This window comes from Tribolium madens, unplaced genomic scaffold (assembly GCF_015345945.1).
Source record: "Tribolium madens isolate multiple individuals breed KSU strain unplaced genomic scaffold, Tmad_KSU_1.1 Scaffold_71;HRSCAF=194;Tcas5.2_LG6, whole genome shotgun sequence".
NCBI lineage: Eukaryota > Metazoa > Arthropoda > Insecta > Coleoptera > Tenebrionidae > Tribolium > Tribolium madens.
Window position 1 is genome coordinate 5,085,423 of NW_025401041.1, and position 20,107 is coordinate 5,105,529.

The following is a 20,107-nucleotide window of genomic DNA, read 5'->3' on the forward strand; positions in this document are numbered from 1 at the left end:
GTAAAACACAACCAAACGAGTACGTAATAGAAAATATACAACAGTGGGGGGCAAATCAGACTTGAAACTTAATTACATTACACAAATATTGTAGTGGTAACAATCCTAATAAAAGTGATAAAAAATTAAGTTTAATGAAAATGATAGGTAAATCACAATAATGTTGGTGCTCAAACGTGGCCAGCCACCGTTTCGAGGATCTGAGACGAAATTGATTTAATATCGGGATGAGAGTCGGTGTAGTTGATCAAGTCGTTGAGGAGTAAATGGCCGTTTTCTTCTTGTAGCATGATACAATACCGCTTTGCTGAAAAAAAACGTTAAATTTTGAAAATAACACATACAGAAGCAAACTAAATAATTTTGTAAAAAACAATGCAAAAAGAACTCCGAAAATCACTAATATGGAAAAATTTCGCCAAACAAAACAAAAATTCGCAAATTTTGAGCTAAAAACGTAGCAAAAATATGAAAAAACGTCATTTGCTCGTTTTTCCTCTCTTATTTACTCCAATTTGTGTTTATTTTCTATTATTATAAAAAATTATTTATTTTTTGAGTAAAGTGAAAGAGAGTTTTAACGAAAAAATTGCCCGCCACTGAATTTTCTATGGTTACCATGACAACATACATTTTTCTAGTTTCTTGTTTCCATAGTTACACACGTATTTAGTGGGTTTCTATAGCAACTATACAAACTTGTCCACATGGGCGACTCGCAGAGGTTAAAAAAAAAAGGGTTTTTGAGATTAATTTTAGAAATTCAGAAAATCTATTAAAAGACGTATTTTTGTAATAGAAAAAGTTAGTAAAGTAAGAGCAACATAATTATAAGGAATTTTCCAAAATTTTTTGGAATTCTAAATAATTTTGTAAATAAAATAGCCACTCTGTATACTACAAGATAATATGTTCCAAATAATTGCATTTAAATTATAAAAAAAAATCTCAAGTATTGATCTTTCTGTCAGTTACATAACTTTTTACAATATTTCGGTCTGAGTGACAGATTTTGATCAGGTTTCAATCCCACTGACATAAGAAATAATAGGTTGTATTTATTATTGTAAAAAAATTAAAAATTAAAAAAAACATACAACTGACAACACTCGTAGAAATCAAGCCACCAACTTTTGATGCTAAATGCCCTAGATTCTCCAAATTGACTTAGTGGTTGAATCTGGTGGATTTAACATCAACGGTTGGTATGCTTGGAAATTTCTCTCCATTGGGCAACGTTGTCGGTCAAAATTTGACAACTAAATATTATTATACCGTGTGTGCTTGAAATAAGTACACTTACGATTCTTGGTACAGACATGATGTATAGCCCATACCGCCCACAACTGCACCTGATAATCCATTTCGATCCTCAACAGTGAAAAAAAGGGCCTAAAACTCCTATACGCCACCATCTCACTATCTGGTACCTTCCATTGCGAGACAGCACTCTTCAACTCCCCCAACATCTCCTCCCTCGAGTGACTCACAACTGTCCATTGCTCAGCCCCATCTGACGCTAAATGTGCCACAATCCCGGCCGCAAAATAACTAACATCAATATTCTCCGATTTTAACAACACAAACAATTCATTCATTAACGGATCCATCATCAAACTATGCCTCAATTTCACAACTTCGGCTATATTATTCAACAAACCTAAAACTTTAGTCTCAATCGCACTATCATCTTTAAACGTTTTTAGAACTTTCAAAAACAAATAGGCACCCCCTTGTTCCAAAAAAACCGTACAGGTGGCGGCACTTTCATCGGTGAGATTCCAGAGGGCGCTGAGTGTGAATTTTAATGTAATGTCGGAAACGCCCGACTCGACCCGATTCTGTACCATCGCAAGTAATTTACGCATGTAGACAGGACGAGCCCCCAATTCGGATGTTTCTTCGGTACTAACTTTCGCCGCCAAAATACTACAAATTGCAACAGCCATTCGATTCATATTGACATCTTCAAACGTACACAAAGCATCTAAAACTAATTTCGCACATCGGAAACGATCAAAATTAATCTCCTGTAAAATGGTGTCGCTACAAAGTGTCAAAAGGGAGTTTTTCTGTAACTGAAACTCCTCGGGGAAACACTCCATAGCATAGAGAGTAAGATTAACTCCTCGACTCAACGATTTCGGATGAATTTTCTTACTTAAATCGCCTCGTGTGAGATTATAAAGACACGCCGTGGCGGCCATTTGCACGCCAAACTTATTCGAATGTGCCGCCATTACAGGAAGTACGAGGTTAAACATATCAGGACGCGCATCCGGCGATAAATTCGTTAATTGGAACAGATGATACAGCGCCTTTTGGACATAATTCGACCGTTCTTTGTATTTCTTCAACGTGACTTTTATTTGATTTTCGTTCCCTAAACCGGCAATTGTTAAATTCGGCCAACTGTTGGTAGTACTGAATAACGAATCGAACGTACAGTCGGTAAGAACGATACCTAGAAATTCTAATTTCGGATGAGTTTGAACGTATTTGAGGAGGATTTCAGTGGGGATGAAATCGCGCCAACCGCTCACGTCGAGGGAGATCAAATGGGGGAGCGTTGTGACGTCTTCGAGGAGTTTAACAACATTGGAGGTGGTCAAATTGTCGAGTTTTTCGTTGAAGACGCTCACGTCTAGATGGCGTAAAGTGGACAGGTGGATGAGCGTCGAGACGTAGTTGGTCGATTGGGACAAGTCCTGAAAATTATTTAAGATTTAATTAATTTAAACTAAAACAAGCGCGAAAGTGGATTGGTAGCACTGCACAAATTGTCAACATCATCAAATATTTCTTTAATGTCATTAAATTTAACCGAAAAATGGTTTAGAAATTACAAATTATTAAAGTTCTGAAAACTGCCCCAAAAGCTATTATTATAATTTATTATTAAAAACTTTCGATTTTTTGAAACTTCACTAAGCAATTTTGTGTATAATGTGTGGCAGCCCTGCTGTTTGCCACCTGCGATTAGTGCAATTTTGATTTTACAAATTGTGAGTTTGTGTGAGAGAATTGGAATATGTGAATTAGTTATCGTCAGGGAAAACAACTAAAGGTAATTAATACTTTATTAGTAATTCTACTATCAGAAACTCGTATTTCTTAAAAATTTTTACAACTTTTTGAAGAGCATTGGTAACTTGTCAATTTCAAAATTTATCACAAAAATCGTTTAAAAATTGCTAAAATTTGACAAATTGAAGTTCGAAACACCGTTCTAAATATAATTGATGCAATTATTTACTTAAGTACATTAAAAACTAGCGTTTTTTCGAAATTTCACTCTAAGAAATTTTGTGTATAATGCGTGGCAGCCCTGTTGTCTGCCACCTGCGATTAGTGCGATTTTTATTTTGCAAATTTTGAGTTTGTATTGTGTTTTTTATGAGAAAATTGGAAAATTTAAATTAGTTAGCGTCGGAGAAAACCACTTTAAAGGTAATTACTACTTTATTAGTAATTCCACTGAATCAGAAACTCGTTTTTTCAACAATTTTTACAACTTTTTGAGGAGCATTGGTAACTTGTCAATTTCCAAATTTATCCAAAAATCGTTTAAAAATTGCTAAAATTTGACAAATTAAAGTTGGCAAAACCGCTCTAAATGTAATTGATGCAATTATTTATTTAAGTTCATTAAAAACTAGCGATTTTTCGAATTTTCACTCTAAGGAATTTTGTGTATGTGTGGCAGCCCTGCTAATTGCCACCTGCGATTTTATTTTGCAAATTGTGAGTTTGTCTTTTACGTGAGATTTTTGTGTGAAAATGGCTAAATGTGAACTAATTAACGTTCGTGTAAACCATTTTAAAGGTAAAAACTACTTTATTAGTAATTGTACTACACAAGAAACTCGTACTAAAAAAAATACAACTTTCTGGTACCTATTGGTAACTTGTCAATTTCTAAATTCAACAAAAAAATCATTTAAAAATTGCAGAAACATGACAAATTAAAGTTCGGGAATCCGTTCTAAATGTAATTTATGGAATTATTGACCTTAAAACTTGGGATTTTTCTAAATTTCATATAAGGGAATTTTATGTATAAGGTGTGGCAGCCCTGTTGTCTGCCATCTGCGATTTCACTTTTCAAATTGTGGGTTTACAACAAGCTTTTTCGAAAAAGTGATACAATTAACATTCAACTCTTGATTTTAGAAAAATGTTTGTGTAATGTTGGTAGTTCTGTCTATTGTCACTAAAAAATTTACATTTATCTAGAACAAACTCGAAAACTTGTAAATTAAGGTTAAAAAGTGGAAAATACTCACGCTGATTGCGAGACTCGTCAAATTGAGGAGCTGCCGAAGGGGGCTGAGGTCCTTGATCCCCGTCCCGGTCCCGGAAATGTCCAGTTTTTCGAGCAATTTCAGGTCCTCACAAATCATACTTAAACAGTGTTGATTGAGTTCAGTGTACGCCAAATTGAGAGAGCGTAAATTTTTTAATTGTGTGATTTTCACCATCAAACTGTGCCTTTGGACGTCAATAAACGAGCATTTAGCGAAATTCACATTCGTCATGTTTCTAACTGAGTGTTCGTTGAGACAATCAATAATATTTCCTATACAAACATTCTTTAAATTGACACACTCTAAATCTAAAATCTTGTGCTGTTTGAGTATCTCAAGTCCGTTCTGCGTCACTTTGCAATTTTTTAATTTAACTGTGCTCAATTTCGTGTTCTTGTCACTAAATATAAACATTAAGGCGTCACAAAGGATATTCTTCTCGAGGAATTTCCCTAAAAGCTTCTCCGACAACTCCTTGAAGAGGAATAAGTCGGGATCAGCGAATTTATACCGTTTTCCTCCCGGATTCGAACGATCAAGTTTCACGTAAATTAGGATATTGTCACAAATCGTGTCCAAACACAAGTCTTCTAAAGAATTTGGACTTTCGTACATTTTCACCTAACCTCACTTTTTCTTCGATTGGGCTACAACATCAAAGGTTATTACGACGCGAAAAATGCTAATTACCCACCTCCAATTTGCTTCATGAGGTGTTCATTGCCCCAATCGAGCCGTTTCACGGAATATCAAGAATTTTTCGTCAATTTCATTTTCAATTCGAACTGTCAAAGTTGTGACACTTGACATTTCAAACTTGTCAAAATTTTAAAGACAACCACACACAGAAAGGCATTAGATTTAAGGGAGCACACACACGGCGTATTACTGGTTGCATATAATGATGAAATAAGTAAACAAATCATTTGAGTTTAATGCTTGATATTTTCTTTATTTACTTACAAACCTTACAATAATATAAATAAGTACAGAGGTCTTGCAATTATTACACATATAAATACCTAACTCATAAATACTAGACGGAATTTCCATAAATAACGGCCACACTATCCTAGGAGTATTTTCAAATTGAACATTGACTAGATTGACGTAAAGTGCGTTCGTTGCGCCCCCTTTGTTTCGTTATTGGGACTCCTGCAACCCCAAAATTCGTAATCAGACTTATTAAAACTCAGAAATTTGTACCTTCATGGGGTAGAGGAACGTCTCGACGGAGTCCTGCCCCACCATATTACGCGCCACACATGTGTATACCCCCATATCGGCCCAACTGAGCGACCGGATGCTCAACGAGCCGTCCGGAAGGGCAGTCACACGAAGGTCATTCTCGCCGATTATCTGCCCTTGGGGGTCAATCCACATTTGGCTCGGTTTCGGATTACCAAAAGTACGACAAGGCAAAATCACGTTTGTCCCAATCACGTCCATGTAAGTGGGGGCCCATAGGGATATCCGGGGGACGTGGTGCGCCCCCAGGATTTTCGTCGTAAGCAATTGAGTGAAATTGCGCTCAAAACCTAAAGACAGGCAACCAACATTACAAATTTATTGTTTTTTTTTTTGTTATTATTCAACCTTCTTTTTTGATGACATAGATGGTGGTGTCTGCAGTGGCTATCTTGGAGCCGCTTTCGGCCACGCAAGTGAAACGACCACTATGGACGGGCAGGAGGTAGTTGATGACCAGGCGAGCCTTGATTTTGCCGAGGCCTTGAGAGGGAGTTTCCGAAATCATGTTGCTTTCGAAACTTTGGTGCTGCAAGGTAGGCAACCAATTATACACATGCGAGGGTGGTTTTCAGATATTCATGAAAAGTAAACAACTATAATCCGATGATTCGCCCACGTTAGGAGATAATAAATAATATTGTGTGTTTGGTGTTGCAATGTTTGGTTTTATTAATAAGTAAATAAATTAATGACGTTTATTGATAGTGACATTGACGTTTTATGAAATGTTTGTTGATTATTTAAACACAAAACTGATACGAGGATTAAAAAAAGTCTTTTGACTATACCAACTGAATAAAAAATCATTTTTTGCGTTTTTGATGTTTGTACAGTTTGCGTCAAAATCAACGCGACTTTTTCGTATTGTGGTACAGTGTGGGTCAAAGCTAACGCGATTTTTTTCCTACCTCGGTCAGTGGTGTTTTTCCCCTCAGCCACTGCAAGGTGGGGGGCGGCGAGCCCATCGCCTCGCACTCCAGTTCGACATACGCGCCCACCGTCTTGCTGATAACCGGTTTCGGTGGAGCGCTTATCTTGATCCACTCGTCTTGGTCCCGATAAGCCATAGATCCCGACGCCACCGAAATCTCGTTATCCATATCATCCGTCAGTCTTCGACAATTGGCCACTTGAAAAGCGACCAATAATACTGATAACAACACCTGGAACTGTCAGACAAGTCAGAATCGGGAACTGTGATTGGCTGGAAATGAGTCACGTGCGATTCGGGGAATTGTCTTTATGTAAACGTGCGCGATTCCGGGAAGTACACGATTAATTAAACGTGTTGGCACGTGTCTTGAAGCGGTATTTATGAAAGAGTTTCCAAGAAAACGCCGGTTTTGATTAAAATAGGGGAGGGAAAAAGCGTAAAATCATCAAATTTTTACAATCAGAGGTGGTGAATGACAGTTGCGGCCAAAAGTTATCACGTTTCACAACCTTAGAATGATAAAAAATTGTGAAAATATCACAATGACACAAAAAACAAGTCGATAAACTTTGACTCTTCTAAAATATCTATAAAAAATCTAAACCGATTTTTGCATTTTCGGGGATTTTATTTTCCACCAACTTGGAAAATTCAGTAATTAAAATTTCTAGTGAATTTCGCAAGTCACAAGACGTGATTAATTACTAATTAAGTAATTACGCTACTCAGATTTCCAGAATTGGGATGATTAATCACATCACATGTTCTAGAGCAACGAATAGAGTAAAATTCTGTGAAAAATTTGATATATAAATATATTTACTACATAGTAAGGAGATATCATTTGTTGACCTTACTTGTAACACTTGGCCATGAAAGAACATTTGATCAAATTTAATAAAAATACTAATTTTTAAGATAAAAAATTGCTAATGAGTGTAAATATTGTATTCCAGATAGTAGATGGCCATGAAAACGTATAGAGGTGAATAGTTTCTAAAGATTTTATCTAATCGTCTGAGCAAACATTTTTAAATTTTGATAAAAGTTTTACGTGGAAAAATGAGCACAAAAATTTGGTTAAATCTGTTTCATTAATTTTTTTTTCGTTCATTCAATAAAAATTATAGATAATATAGTTGGCCATGAAAATGTAAATAGTTTGTAAAATCGTAGATAAGAAAATAATTTCAAAACCACTGATTAGTAATTTTGTGAATGGATTTCAGTTTGAAAATTTAATAAAACACAGACACAAAACGCATTTGTTTCATTTTTTTTTTAAATCTTACACTTTATGATTTGGTAAGTTACCAACTGCACAGATGAAATAATATTTATTATTAATGAGCGCTCTTTATTACTGTGCCAAAAATTAAATGTTTCATATTTTGGGCATGAAAAAATTTAACGGTTTGTCTGCTTTTAAATAGGTGACAAAATTAATTCTTAATTTAACTACTTAAACAAAAAAAAAACAATTACAAGCCAATTTACCGAATTTACCGAAACTTTATAAATCTTTTTTATACAATTTTTTTGTTACTCTCAAAATTTAGAATTATTCATTATATACAGGGTGTCAAATAATTATTCACAACCGAAATTTAAAAAACGATACAATCAGTTTTGATAAAGACAAAACACACAAATTGCGTTTGAACCTTCAACAATAAATTCACCCGGTATAGTTTTCAAATTAATGAAATTGTTTTTTTTTCAATTTTAACTGAAATTTATGCATTTAAGCGAAGTTTTGCAAGAGACAAAATGGTTTCTAAAAAAAATGTCTTATTCAAAAATGTTGAAACTGTGCATTTTTTTGCTTTTGTAGAAGGGTTACAATTGCTTCAAAATAAAAAAAATGTTATGAAATTTGAAGGGTTTTATAAACTAAAATAATACTTTTAATAATATAAAATCAATACACTCTGTATATTTCTTTAAAGAAATGATCGACTTTTGAGATACTGTGAAAATATAAAATACGTAAAAAACAAAAAAAGGTTTAATTAAGTGAAAAAGTACGTTAAAAGAGACAAACTGTGTGAGTAAATGGGAAAAACTGACTCCATCCTCTTTGTATCTCTTGGATTAATTAGACTCTAAACAATCACATTTTGTTCGAGTTTTGTAAATTTTGATAAAAATAATGTGAGAATGATCAAAAAATGGCAATTTTGTGTGAATTGACTAAGAAATGAGATATTTGGGCCGCCTTTCTATCAATCGAATTAGTCCGGAATTCGTGCTCAAAGTACCGTTTCGTTGCTTTTTCGTCCCGCGGCTGTAAATTAGCGATAATTCAGCGTCCGTTCAATCGAAAAATTTCCAAATTACCCGTCCGGAAAACTATGAGTCAAGCCGGAGTTATGCAGGTCAGTCCTACAGGGCAACCTGCCTCGACATTGCATCAGCTTCTATTCCCGCCAACATAATAAAAAAAAAAATTTTTTGAGACTTACCATTTTCGTAGTCGACGTAGACACCACGAATGCAGGGCTTTAGCCACCCTGAGTTTTATATATCGAGACCCTATCGCTCCCCCCCTAAGGCCGGGCCCGATTGGTTCGAGCGCGCTCAAAGCGTGTATTCATTCACGTAGAGTATTTATACCAAGAAATTGAGGGAATTAAGATGTTAACTCATTAGACGTAATCAAGCGGTATTGTGCAGGGTGGCCAATTGGGCGCCCGGGGCGGCCCCAGGGCCGGACTCGAAATACTATTTTTAACGAGCGCAATCACTGACGTCAACACGTCTTATCACTTATCAATTGACACCATTTTTCAATACAGGGTGATCAAATTAAGTCAAGGGTTGAAAATTGATAGTATCTAGGCAACCAAACAAGCAAAGGGTTTACCACCTGTTGCTCGAACTCAAATCAGTGTGACGCAGTAAAAATTGATGACTCACTCTGTATATTGTATTCTTGTTATAATAAAAGTAATTCAATTAAAGATTTCCGACAATTTATTTCCAGTTTAAGTGGTTTAAACAAGAAATTTTAGGCATGTGCAAGTTGGCTTTGACGTCAAAGGTAGTTTGATTGATTTGGGTATTTTCAAAAATTTATCTGGCTGCTCTATGTATGCAATATTGCAATAGTTTTTATATAAAATTTTAATTTAATGTTACATTATACCAAAGCATGCACTATTTGAATACAAAACCTATTATTTTTTAATTTTGAAATTCATTATTGTTTTTTAAACAATTCCAATTTCACAAAATTACTAAAAATGTTAATTGGAAATAACGACTGAGACATTTAACTCAAATTTAATTGGATATGAGAGCCCCAATTACGATATTTTTCAAATTTCCGCAGACATTTATTTTTTCAAATCTCAGAAAAACATCGGTAGAAAAAGACAAATTATTACCTAATACATATAAATAGGGAAAGGTAATTCTATATCTTCCTACGGATGTATTTTTTCAACCAGACCATTATGTAAAAAAAAATAAGTAACCAAAGCCGACATTGATTTTTAAATAAAATAAATGAGAGAGCTTGAAAAAATAAAATTTTAAACCTAGAAAACATGTTATTTTGTTTGTTAATAAGACTTTATTATAAACATTATAGCAAATTTTTAAAAGAATCAGATTTTGTTATATATAATAAGAAAGTATTTTTGTTAAAATTTAGTCATTGATTTTTTAAAATTTTTTCAAATAAACAATTTGTGATAATGAAACTGTTGTAAACTTGTGACCATATCTACATAGTATATTACTTTACTAGGATTAAAAGTGTCACTTTTTGGTCAAGTGCAAAATTGCGAGACAAAAAATTGACTTTTGAGCCGAATAAAACATGCTTCTTTTCTTTAGAACATGCGCATAATTAGAAAAAAAAATACATTGTTTTATTAATAAAAGTTTTTAAAACTAGGATTAAAAGTGAGGATTGCCATGGTAACCAATTTATTTTTTCTTAATTATGAAAACGTCAATTTTATCTTTGAAAAATGACATTAAAAATGACATGTTTTTTTTTAATTTAGTTTTTTAAAAGTTTTAATGGCGACAAACTTCAACAATTTGTTTGAAAAATTTTTTAACAGATGTGAGACTTTTTTTAAAAAATTGTCAAATCAGAAATATAAAAAATATACAGGGTGTCATAATTAGGTAAAAACCTGAGAAAATATGTTATTTTTGGTGGTGATTTTGATTGCTTAATTTTTTCTTTGAAAATTTTTAATGAGTGTGCGAAAAGTACGTCTATCACAATATCAAAATATATTTTACTGAAAAGTAAAGAAACCAAAATACTAACAAGTAAAACAATAAAAGAAAAACAAAAAAAAACGTTAATTTTTATTTGAGTTTCTAGTAATTATTACATTTATTACAATTTCTGAAACATTTTACATTAAATAAAATTTTATTTATATGAAAAAAATATTCAATGGGGTGGAAATTCAAGTCACTTGGTGTTTATTAACAAAAATACATTGCTAAAAAGAGACAGGTTATGCCTACAAATGGGAAAAACTAATTCTATCCTTTTCTAGCCGTGTACATTGTTGTGATTTCGACAGTGTTGCCAATAATCGATTCGATTTTCTCAAAAACTATAAACACAATTTTTTTCGATTTTCGAGAAAAATTGTATTTATTTTGTATTCAACGTTAAAGAGTGTTTTTATCAACTAATTTTAGTAGATAAAGTAGTCTTTTATCGCCTAGTGAAATAATAGTTATTTATTTTACAAGACGATAAAGAAATTGTTTATCTACGAATGAAAAGGTTAAGTTTACTTGAATTTAAGCAGTAGATAAAAGACTATTTTATCTACTGAAATAGTTGATAAAATATAAACAGTAGATTAAAATTATTTTATTTCACAAGACGATAAAAGACTATTTTATCTACTGAAATTAGTTGATAAAATATAAACAGTAGATTAAAATTACTTTATTTCACTAGACGATAAAAGACTACTTTATCTACTGAAATTCTTATAGGTGAGAACAAAATAAAACGAAATATTATACACGACGATAAACATTGTTTATCTACTCGTCAAAAAAAGTCCACTCGTGACTTTGCCATTCGTAAATTTGACTTTTTCACTCGTAGATAATAGTTATTTATTGTAAGAGTGTGTTAGGTAGCATTTTATCCACGCAAGAATGTTTAACCGCGAGAACGTCAGTTCGAGCGGTTAATTTTCTTAAGTGGATAAAACGCGACTAACACACGACTGCAATATAACGCTTTATCCACAATCACAGGCCCAAATTATTCTAAACTTAATTAAAAATTAAACTGACATTTAAACGTCACGGCAAATGTGCTTTCGGTTAAACGTAGTAAGCTGTTACGTGGTGCGCTGGTTACTAACAGTGGAATAAAGTTACTTTATTCCACTAGTGGATAAACTGGTAGTTGATACGCATCTAAAGTTTGGAATAAAGTCTCTTTATAGATTGATTGTGGATAAACAATTTCTTTATCGTCTTGTAGCATAATAAATAATTATTACGTGTAATTAAAGAAAAAAACGATTTTACAACAATTATGCTTGTTAGAATTTGAGAAATTGTTGACTTTAGCTAGGTTTGAACCCTAAACCTACCTGCCGGAAGCAGTGACTCTATGTCGCTGCGCCAAAACGCCCCCGACCTGTGTGTCTCTGCTTTAATCCAATATCCAATTCCGATACTCAAATTTTTTTGAGTCTCTTTGACCTCTGGTAGTAGCTTTGAAGCAATTTTGAAGTTTTCGAATCTATACTCGACTATAACTTTTAAACTAAGGATTTTCTCGACGTCAATCGATTTCGCTGAAGATTTTACCCGAAAATTTTCAATTTAAAAAATCCCCTGTGACCTTGTTTGTAAGTGTATCATCGGAACAAAGCCTCATCCCGATTTAATCAAAGTTGGACGTGTGTTATAAAAGAAAACGTTTGGAAGCTGCTGCATATCGAAATGCAGCGATCGCATCCAATTTATTTGATGGTGGCTTATCTCAACTTCCAAATTATAAAATCCGGCGAAAAACGACAAACATTGATGGTGTTTATCGTGACGTTGTTTACTTTATTGGCTTTCATTTGTTGATAATTGGCACAATAGAAAAATAAAATAGGCTCCCCTGTGGACCGATCGATCCTCCACCCTCGCTTTGTTTTCCTTCAGGGATGGACCACAATGTGAAACGGCCTTTAAAATCGCACCAACAAACATTTTTCTCAACAATAACTATGCAAATCGGCTTTTTATGAATCAAGCCTCGAGATGGAATAACAATTAGCGGAGGTCAAACCCCACACAAACCAGGAATAATAAAACGGACAAAGCTTATGAAACAATTCAATTTTATTTGAAATACTTCTTCCGTTTAGGAACCAAAATTTCTTAAAGTCAGTCTTAATAATAATAAAACCTTAGAAAATAAAAATAAACTAAGTACACATAAATTAAATTATTTACAATATAATAAAAAAATGATAAAAATTTTACAGTGTGCTACAATCATGTGGAAACTTGAAGAATAAATTAAAATCGTAGCTAAAAACTCTTATTGCTCGACATCGCGGTACCTTAGCTGCCTCAAATTAACAAAAAACAATCTTATTGCAACAGTGATATGACACAATTGTGGTACACTGTGAAAAATCGCCTCCACGGACGTCACGTGATGCACAAGCATGGCCACGTGACGTCCGTGCGGACCATAGATGCCGTATTGAGCTGTAAATATATAATTTATCGCTTCGTTTTAAAATATGAAAAAATAAAAGACTTTTAAAAAGTAATGATCACAATGGAGAGAAAACGTGTGTGTATTACAGTGCAGCTTGGCCATAAGTAACTAGACATATCGTCATGAAAGAATACTATCAAGATCCAGGGCCGTATTCTGTTGTAGATTCAGAATCGAATCAATAGCACTTTGGACCTGTTCATCGATGCTATTATTTTCGACTTCGTTTTCGTACGAGTCATTCTGGCCTTGCTGTTCGTAACCGTGATGAGTATTTATCCCACTACTGACACTTTGTACACTACTATTGTTATTATTTAAAACACTATTGTTATGTACACTTTCTGTACTGGTTTTCTTGTTGTGTTTATCGACGCGAAACCTTTTCAATGTTTCAAGACGCGAATCGCTACTCGCTGTACGTTTAGGCGGCTGGAGATGAGCATGCGCATTGGCGACGACCGGCGTCGCTGCTGTTGAATGTGGGGGCCGTAGGGGCGGCGCCGGTGGCTCATCATGCGGGAGACAACCAAGTTCGCGTTGTATGCATGCCCATTCGTCGTAATCTTCGGCGGTTTGGTGAGGCGACGACGACGGTTCGGCTAAAACCGGCAAATCGAGAATTTGTGCCGCCTCTTCGGCCTCTTGTCGCAAACGCATCAACGATTGGCGCTCCTCGCTTAGGAACATACGGTCGAGCATCATTAGTTCGGACGTTTGTACTGGTCGCTAGAGAAAAAAAAAACAGTATATGTTAGTGGTTTAAGACACTCGCTACGCTCGTTCGTGTTACCATGCTCTCTTTCATCAGCAAATATTTGTACTTGTCAACCATTTTCGCATATTTGGCGATGAAATGTTCGGCGGTTAGTTCGAAAATCTCATCGGCCTTGTGCAGATCCTTCTGCGATAGCACCGGTTGATCCATACAGTGATACCTTATCAATCGTATACACGCATCTTTCTTATCACGAAACGGTGTATGAATATCCGGTTTGACGGCACCTGATTGGTCCAGATTCAATTGTGTTTCAATTCTACAAAATAATAATCATAATAATGATAATAATAAACAATAAATCACTTACAAATGGGCTTTTTTCGCAATTGAATGACTGTGCTGTTGCGGCGTCGGAGGTGGCGCCGGTTGTGACTGTTGTTGAGGCGGTTGAGGTTGCTGCTGTTGTTGTTGAGGTTGTTTGTGTTGTTGTTGTTGTACTTGAGGCACAGCGAGACGTGGACCTACGGCCATTTGACTAGTCGTGTTCGGTTGTACCGAGTGTTCTGAACGATGTGCTTGCGATGTTATCACCTAATCACAAAACAATTGATAAAATCATTCAGTAACAACAAAAAAATTAAAAAATTGAATACTACTTTTTAAAATTAAACTTTACTATAAAACGATTTAATAATTGTAAAAATTACATTAATATGAGTAATAAATCAAATGTAAATAAACAATATTGTTTTTTCTTGCAATACATGGACAAAAAATGTCAAAGATATCATGGGGTTTTTTGTAATATCGATCGATTGGCACCCTGAAGCATCGCCTACTATTGGTTATATGAGATTGTTTCACGTAACGGCTTCGTGGGCGACAGCCCGTCAAAAACCTTTGACATTTGTATATAAAAATGTGACATTTGAATTAGTCACGGTTACCAACTTGCCAAAAATTACAATACCTGATTCACCGTTGTTGCTTCGCATCTTGTCCCCACCGGTTGTTGTTCCTTTTGTTGTTGTTGTTGTCCCAAATTCAAACTGGACGGATTAATAATCGTTAGATGATTATTATGATAGTAGACTTTATCAGGCGGTAGCAATTTTCCTGTTGCTAGAATTTTCTGTTGTTCAGCAAACAACATTTTCAACGCCGCCTGTATTTCTGAATTGCCGGGTGTTAAACTAGCCGATAAAGTCTGAATTTGTAATTGGATATTTTTTAAATGTTCCTGTTTTTGGGGCGTGAGTTGGATTGTATGTATCCTTTGGTTTTTTGATGTAACATTTGGGGCCCCCGATGTTATTATATTAATATTTCCTGATTCTTCCAACAATTGACCTAAAAGTTTCTCGACGTCTTGATTCGTCCCGTTTGAATCGTTGGGTTTGGGGGAGGGTTGTGGTGGTAATTTGGGGGGACCTTTCTCCTTGATGGAGGGTTGTACTATTGCTTGTTTTTGTGGAGGAGATATATGTTTAGGTGGCGATTGCAAAGCATTAATCAGACTCGATTTGGTCTCTTTTTCTTTGATCGGTTCTTCAAAATTTTTCACAATTTGTTGTTTTGGTTGTTGTTGCGGTTGTTGTACTTTTTTGACCGGCTTGATTTTCGGTGATAATTTTTTACATTCGTCCTGTTTCGAATTGTTTGGCCTTTGCATAAATATAGTTTGACCATTGACCGTCAATTGTCCGTTTCGTTTTAACTGTTCGAGTTGTTCCGGTGTTAGATTAACAACGTAGGAAGTTGGTGGTGGTTGTTGCTGTTGTTGTTGTTGATTTTCTTGTTGTGGCTGTGGTTGTGGGTGCACTGTTTGTACCGGTGGTTGGGCTTTTTGAAACGGTTGTACTTTAAGTACCGGTTGATTCTGCTGTTGTTGTTGTTGAAACGTGGGTGATTGTGGCGGCACTTGGTGCGTTTGTACGGCTTGATTTTGTTGTTGTTGCTGTTGTTGTAGGAGATTTTGCAACTGGCCTTGGATTTGTGACTGTAAACTGTGTAATGAATGCGGTTGTACAATTTGCATCGGTTGTTGCATCAAAGGTTGTGATTGTACGGTTTGATGTTGTATAGTTTGTTGTACCGTTTGTTGTTGTATTTGTGGTTGCAAAGTGTGTTGTTGTTGTTGCACGGTTTGTATGGTTTGTGACTGTACGGTTTGCTGTTGTATCGTTTGTACAGATTGTTGTTGTATAGTTTGTACGGTTTGTTGAACCGTTTGTTGATCCATGGACGGTTGTAAAACTAAACCGCCATTCAAACCGAAAATACTTTGCAAAATCAACTGGGATTGGAGGTCCTGGTTGAGTGTTGGGTCATGTTGAAGGACCAATCTCCCATCTTCACCCATCGTCAATTTAAAACCACCGCTCCGTTGTACCATCAAACCGTTATTGATGGTAAAATTCGGAGTTAGAAATGGATTGAATGGAATGCTAGCTTGTGGTTGAGTGTTACTATTCGAGATCATTCCGCTTTGAAAATTCTGATTTAAAACTTGGACAACAGGTGTCGCTGTTTGAGGCATCGCACTTAATTGTATATTTCCGATTTTTTTCGTCTCTTGAGGCGTATTTGGTACCGAATTCGGTTCACTTTCACTCTGCGAAGCGTCACTTTCAAACTGTATATCATCCTCATCACCTATCCCCGATATCTTCATCAAATTCGCCAAATCCAATTTTTTCTTCACTTTATTCTTCGGTTTTTTCTTCACTTGGTTGTTGACGGTGACGTTTTGGGGCGTGGTTGGCGGTTGCGGATTGGTCATTTGTGTCGTGACATACGCTGTTGTAGTGGTAGAGGGGGCAAGCTGCACGCCATTGGTCAAAACACGAACCATGGGCTGAGATCTAGGTATTTGTAGGAGGGGCTGTCCGCTCGGTTGGAGGATTAGTCCTTGAGGGGCTGCAGCCGGAATCTTCGCCGTCTGGGGGCGCAATATAAACTGTACTCCTGGCGTGGTCAGTAGAGGCATTTGGTTGAGAAGCACCGGTTGAGCAGTTGGCATAATCGTTGGCTGATTGGTCGGAATGACAATCTGTGGGCTGTACTTGTGTTAATATAAGGGCGTGGTTAAAGGCGTGTCTTACCTAACACTCGGTTTCGGACTTGGTTGCGGGCTGGCGCTCGGTTTGGGCAAGATATTGAGGTGTGGCTTCAGTTTGATGATGTTCTGCGATTGGTTGGTTTGAATTGGGCGTGCCAATAGGGAGTGGCTATTGATGATTTGCATTACAGGGAAGCTCGGTTGGGGCGTTGGAGGTTTGAGGTTCGGCGAGGGTGATTTGAGACTAGCTGGGGATGAGTATGGTGACGGGGGATACCCCGGACTGGGATTGGAATACGCTGGAGACATGTTGGTTACAATTTGGGGTTTTTTCACCAAATTGAGATTGTTGGAGCCGACGACCGTGCAGTTGGTACTCAGATTTTCATAGTCGATCTTTTCCGGCTTGATTTGGTAGCTGTTTGTTGAATTTTTCGGTGATTTGCACATTTTTTGACCGAGTTTTTGGGGCGTTTGAGACATTTTTCTTCACGTTGCGAAAAACGAGAACACTAAACCCCCGGGAAAAGTCACAGTATCTTTAAGTACGACGACATTTTTGGTTGGATTTTTCGAGATTGAAGTTAATAAATTTATACACCGGAATGTCGCGGGGCTTAAAACTAACTCATTGTAATGTTTCTGCAGTCCGAGTTTCGAGTCGCGGTAGGTAGCACTTATCACTTTTAGCCGAATTCGAATAGGGCCATTTTATCGTTGTAAACAACAAGAGGGAACACCGCAAGCCAAGGCATTATTTCGAGGGGGTTTCTTCCATGGAGCCAGGTTTTGGGTCAATGTCGGCCGAATTTTCGTTGGAGACAACGTTGATTTTATCCTTTCGACTCAACCCGAGCGAATTTTTGCCGGATTTTAGTCAGAAATCGCCACAAAACCTAAAACAGTAAAACAAAAACTTCAATCCAAACATAACCTCTACATTTACGTCAAATATCACGGAAACAATGGCACCGCAGCCGACTAGACACTCACGTTCCTTGCAAATAAAGTTCTGGTGCGATTTTGGCGGTGTTTTCGTGCGTTTTACGCGCAAATTCGATTTGTTTATAAACAAATTTGCAAATTTGCAACCACAAATAACTAATCACTCTACCGCCATCTTTTACGATGATGCCCCTTTTTTCGTCTTCTTCTTGTCGCATTCCCCCCACCCCAGCGGCGAAAAATGGACCAGTCCGTCAACATTTCAAGGTTGTTTCATGTGGAAAAATCGACGGATTTTTCGCTTTGCCATCGTCGATTTTTCCATCGATGCCGTGAAACGGCCCCCTTTGCCCCACGCCGCTTAATTCCGGCGTTAATGCAATAAAAAAATCATTTATCACCCGTTTATAGTTGGCGGTGGTGGGGGTGGAGAACTAGGAACAAACGAAAGTCGCAGTAGTGGGGGATGTCAAAAACTGGAAAAGGAGACGAAAACAACAACAAAAGGCCGTAAACATTTGCAAAACTTGTAAAAATCCATCAAAGCAACAGCCGTGGAAAAAAATCGATAAGAAAGTTAGGTTAGATGAGGGAGCGAGGGCAAAAAACATGTGCGGTACGATTTCACACTGGCGGCCTTTTTTTCCGACGTTTCCAGAAAAAATCCGGCTTTTTTCCGGGCCGTTTCATGTCGGGTTAAGGCCGCGATAGTGCTGCTCGCACGATTTCCGTGATAAAATGAATAAAATTTCTACGTACCTCAAACAATTTTCACTTCATTGGCAAAAACGGGGTCCACTACTACGCTAGCAGGGAATACTCGCTTGTGATTGGTCGACGAGTCGCGTCATTTGATACACAAAAAAAAACAACATCTACAAGCAACCACACGTGTGACAAGCGACTATCGACCTTAATGCCCCTCCTACAGCGGCCATTATCGCGTGCTTTTATTCTTATAGCCTGCTGCGTCGAAAATCCTCTTCCCCACCTTCGGCCATGCCGGCGCCCCAAAATCCCTAATTATCCCATCCCCACCCCGAATAATCGATTAAAAAACCATCACACAAGTGCCAAATACAAAATTTATTCTCAATAATAAATACAAAAATACCCTAGACTTAATATTTACAAAAAAAAATACTACGAGCACTCCATTGCGGCCCACGAGTTGGAATTCTCGTTGAAAGCGGGCATTTCGGCACGGGGCTCCGGCTCGGCGAGGGCTGTCTGAGGCTCGGCCGCTGGAGCCCCATTTTCTTGAGCATTGGGCTCCTCCCAATTGATTTTAAATCGGGTCACACGAGGCTCTGACGCTAGTATGTTTCGGACGACTTTGTCAAATTGTGGGGGGCTCGGGGGGTTCTCCCTCAATTCCTGATCCGTATATTCGTTATTTATGAAATAACCGACGCGGATAAACTCCTGGGAGCGGTAGGAACAAGTCAGGAGCACCACAGTGACCCCAATAGCGTCGTTTTCGGGAATTCGGGCGACGTTTGGGGGGTCCGCTTGGAACACGAACATGTGTTTACCCTCAGGAATGGGGCCCACCATCACCGAGTCGAGGATTTGGTCGTATTCTTCGCTTTCAGCAGAGCCGACGTAAATCATCTTCCATTCTAAATCTGGGAGCAATGGGGTTATTCAAGAGTCACACCACAATGGGGGGCTTTACCTTCTTTGAGCTCCTCGATGCACTCGAAAGTGATTTCGAATTGGAAAGGGTTCGAAAAAGGACTCGGGTTGTCCATTACTGTTATGTTACAAAGCTGCACTTTTGCCATTTTACAATCAACAAAAAAAATTGAGGTTAAGGCGAATTTTCACAAAAAAATTATCGCAAATGGCAGTGATTTCAAAGTTGACTGGTATTAGCGTTTAGGATTGACAAAACTACAATTTTTACGTAAAAAAATCACATTTAACGTTCATTTGATGCAAACGAGCAAAAATTTACCCGCGAAGAATTTTTGACAATTCGACAGCCGCATTACCAACATTGAAACCTCAAAAGTGAAAATTACTAAATCTTATCAAATAAAAAAATACTTTGGGTGTTATGAAAAATTAATTCGACTCGAGAGAGGTTAAAAAATATAAAAAAATCGCGGCTTTTATTTAAAAAAAAAATGCAAACAATTTAATCGCTAATTTA

General features: G+C 36.7%; 4 protein-coding genes across 6 annotated transcripts; all 4 read right to left on the bottom strand.

The window, feature by feature from the left end:
* Window positions 1-97: 97 nt before the first annotated feature.
* On the bottom strand, window positions 98-5,140 carry LOC123008826 (protein zyg-11 homolog B-like). The gene is made up of 4 exons (XM_044404846.1): window positions 5,002-5,140; window positions 4,287-4,954; window positions 1,304-2,708; window positions 98-307 (listed from the first exon to the last, which is right to left on the bottom strand). The coding sequence occupies exons 2-4, from the start codon at window positions 4,920-4,922 to the stop codon at window positions 171-173; spliced, it is 2,178 nt and encodes a 725-aa protein (XP_044260781.1). The 5' UTR covers window positions 4,923-4,954; window positions 5,002-5,140; the 3' UTR covers window positions 98-170.
* A 98-nt stretch (window positions 5,141-5,238) lies between these two features.
* LOC123008707 (neural/ectodermal development factor IMP-L2-like) lies at window positions 5,239-9,074 on the bottom strand. The gene is made up of 5 exons (XM_044404678.1): window positions 8,958-9,074; window positions 6,467-6,727; window positions 5,904-6,084; window positions 5,514-5,845; window positions 5,239-5,462 (listed from the first exon to the last, which is right to left on the bottom strand). Exons 1-5 carry the CDS (start codon window positions 8,958-8,960, stop codon window positions 5,451-5,453), a joined length of 789 nt encoding a protein of 262 aa, XP_044260613.1. The 5' UTR covers window positions 8,961-9,074; the 3' UTR covers window positions 5,239-5,450.
* A 3,789-nt stretch (window positions 9,075-12,863) lies between these two features.
* Window positions 12,864-18,767, bottom strand: LOC123008875 (putative uncharacterized protein DDB_G0271606). Of its 3 annotated transcripts, none has more exons than XM_044404907.1 (6): window positions 18,709-18,767; window positions 17,048-17,900; window positions 14,914-17,002; window positions 14,311-14,534; window positions 14,016-14,259; window positions 12,864-13,951 (listed from the first exon to the last, which is right to left on the bottom strand). In XM_044404907.1, exons 2-6 carry the CDS (start codon window positions 17,485-17,487, stop codon window positions 13,343-13,345), a joined length of 3,606 nt encoding a protein of 1,201 aa, XP_044260842.1. In that variant the 5' UTR covers window positions 17,488-17,900; window positions 18,709-18,767; the 3' UTR covers window positions 12,864-13,342. The 3 variants fall into 3 exon arrangements, with proteins under 3 accessions (XP_044260842.1, XP_044260840.1, XP_044260841.1); XM_044404905.1 differs by lacking the exon at window positions 18,709-18,767 and adding an exon at window positions 17,998-18,687; XM_044404906.1 differs by lacking the exon at window positions 18,709-18,767 and adding an exon at window positions 17,998-18,687 and having other exon boundaries at window positions 17,048-17,920.
* A 249-nt stretch (window positions 18,768-19,016) lies between these two features.
* On the bottom strand, window positions 19,017-19,945 carry LOC123008770 (histone chaperone asf1). Its single transcript, XM_044404774.1, has 2 exons — window positions 19,628-19,945; window positions 19,017-19,577 (listed from the first exon to the last, which is right to left on the bottom strand). Exons 1-2 carry the CDS (start codon window positions 19,734-19,736, stop codon window positions 19,093-19,095), a joined length of 594 nt encoding a protein of 197 aa, XP_044260709.1. The 5' UTR covers window positions 19,737-19,945; the 3' UTR covers window positions 19,017-19,092.
* Window positions 19,946-20,107: the final 162 nt, after the last annotated feature.

Excerpts from the sequence above, each read along its gene's own strand:
- LOC123008707 (XM_044404678.1), bottom strand. Across the intron at positions 6,085-6,466 it reads GAAAAACACCACTGACCGAG|CACCAAAGTTTCGAAAGCAA; the intron begins GTAGGAAAAAAA and ends CCTACCTTGCAG. Across the intron at positions 5,846-5,903 it reads CTATGTCATCAAAAAAGAAG|GTTTTGAGCGCAATTTCACT; the intron begins GTTGAATAATAA and ends GCCTGTCTTTAG.
- LOC123008875 (XM_044404907.1), bottom strand. The coding sequence starts at position 17,487 with ATGTCTCAAACGCCCCAAAAACTCGGTCAAAAAATGTGCAAATCACCG. Across the intron at positions 14,260-14,310 it reads ATTGCGAAAAAAGCCCATTT|AATTGAAACACAATTGAATC; the intron begins GTAAGTGATTTA and ends ATTATTTTGTAG. Across the intron at positions 13,952-14,015 it reads TGCTGATGAAAGAGAGCATG|CGACCAGTACAAACGTCCGA; the intron begins GTAACACGAACG and ends TTTTTTCTCTAG.
- LOC123008826 (XM_044404846.1), bottom strand. The coding sequence starts at position 4,922 with ATGTACGAAAGTCCAAATTCTTTAGAAGACTTGTGTTTGGACACGATT. Across the intron at positions 2,709-4,286 it reads TGACGAGTCTCGCAATCAGC|GACTTGTCCCAATCGACCAA; the intron begins GTGAGTATTTTC and ends AATAATTTTCAG. Across the intron at positions 308-1,303 it reads TCATGTCTGTACCAAGAATC|CAAAGCGGTATTGTATCATG; the intron begins GTAAGTGTACTT and ends GTTTTTTTTCAG.
- LOC123008770 (XM_044404774.1), bottom strand. The coding sequence starts at position 19,736 with ATGGCAAAAGTGCAGCTTTGTAACATAACAGTAATGGACAACCCGAGT. Across the intron at positions 19,578-19,627 it reads CATCGAGGAGCTCAAAGAAG|ATTTAGAATGGAAGATGATT; the intron begins GTAAAGCCCCCC and ends CATTGCTCCCAG.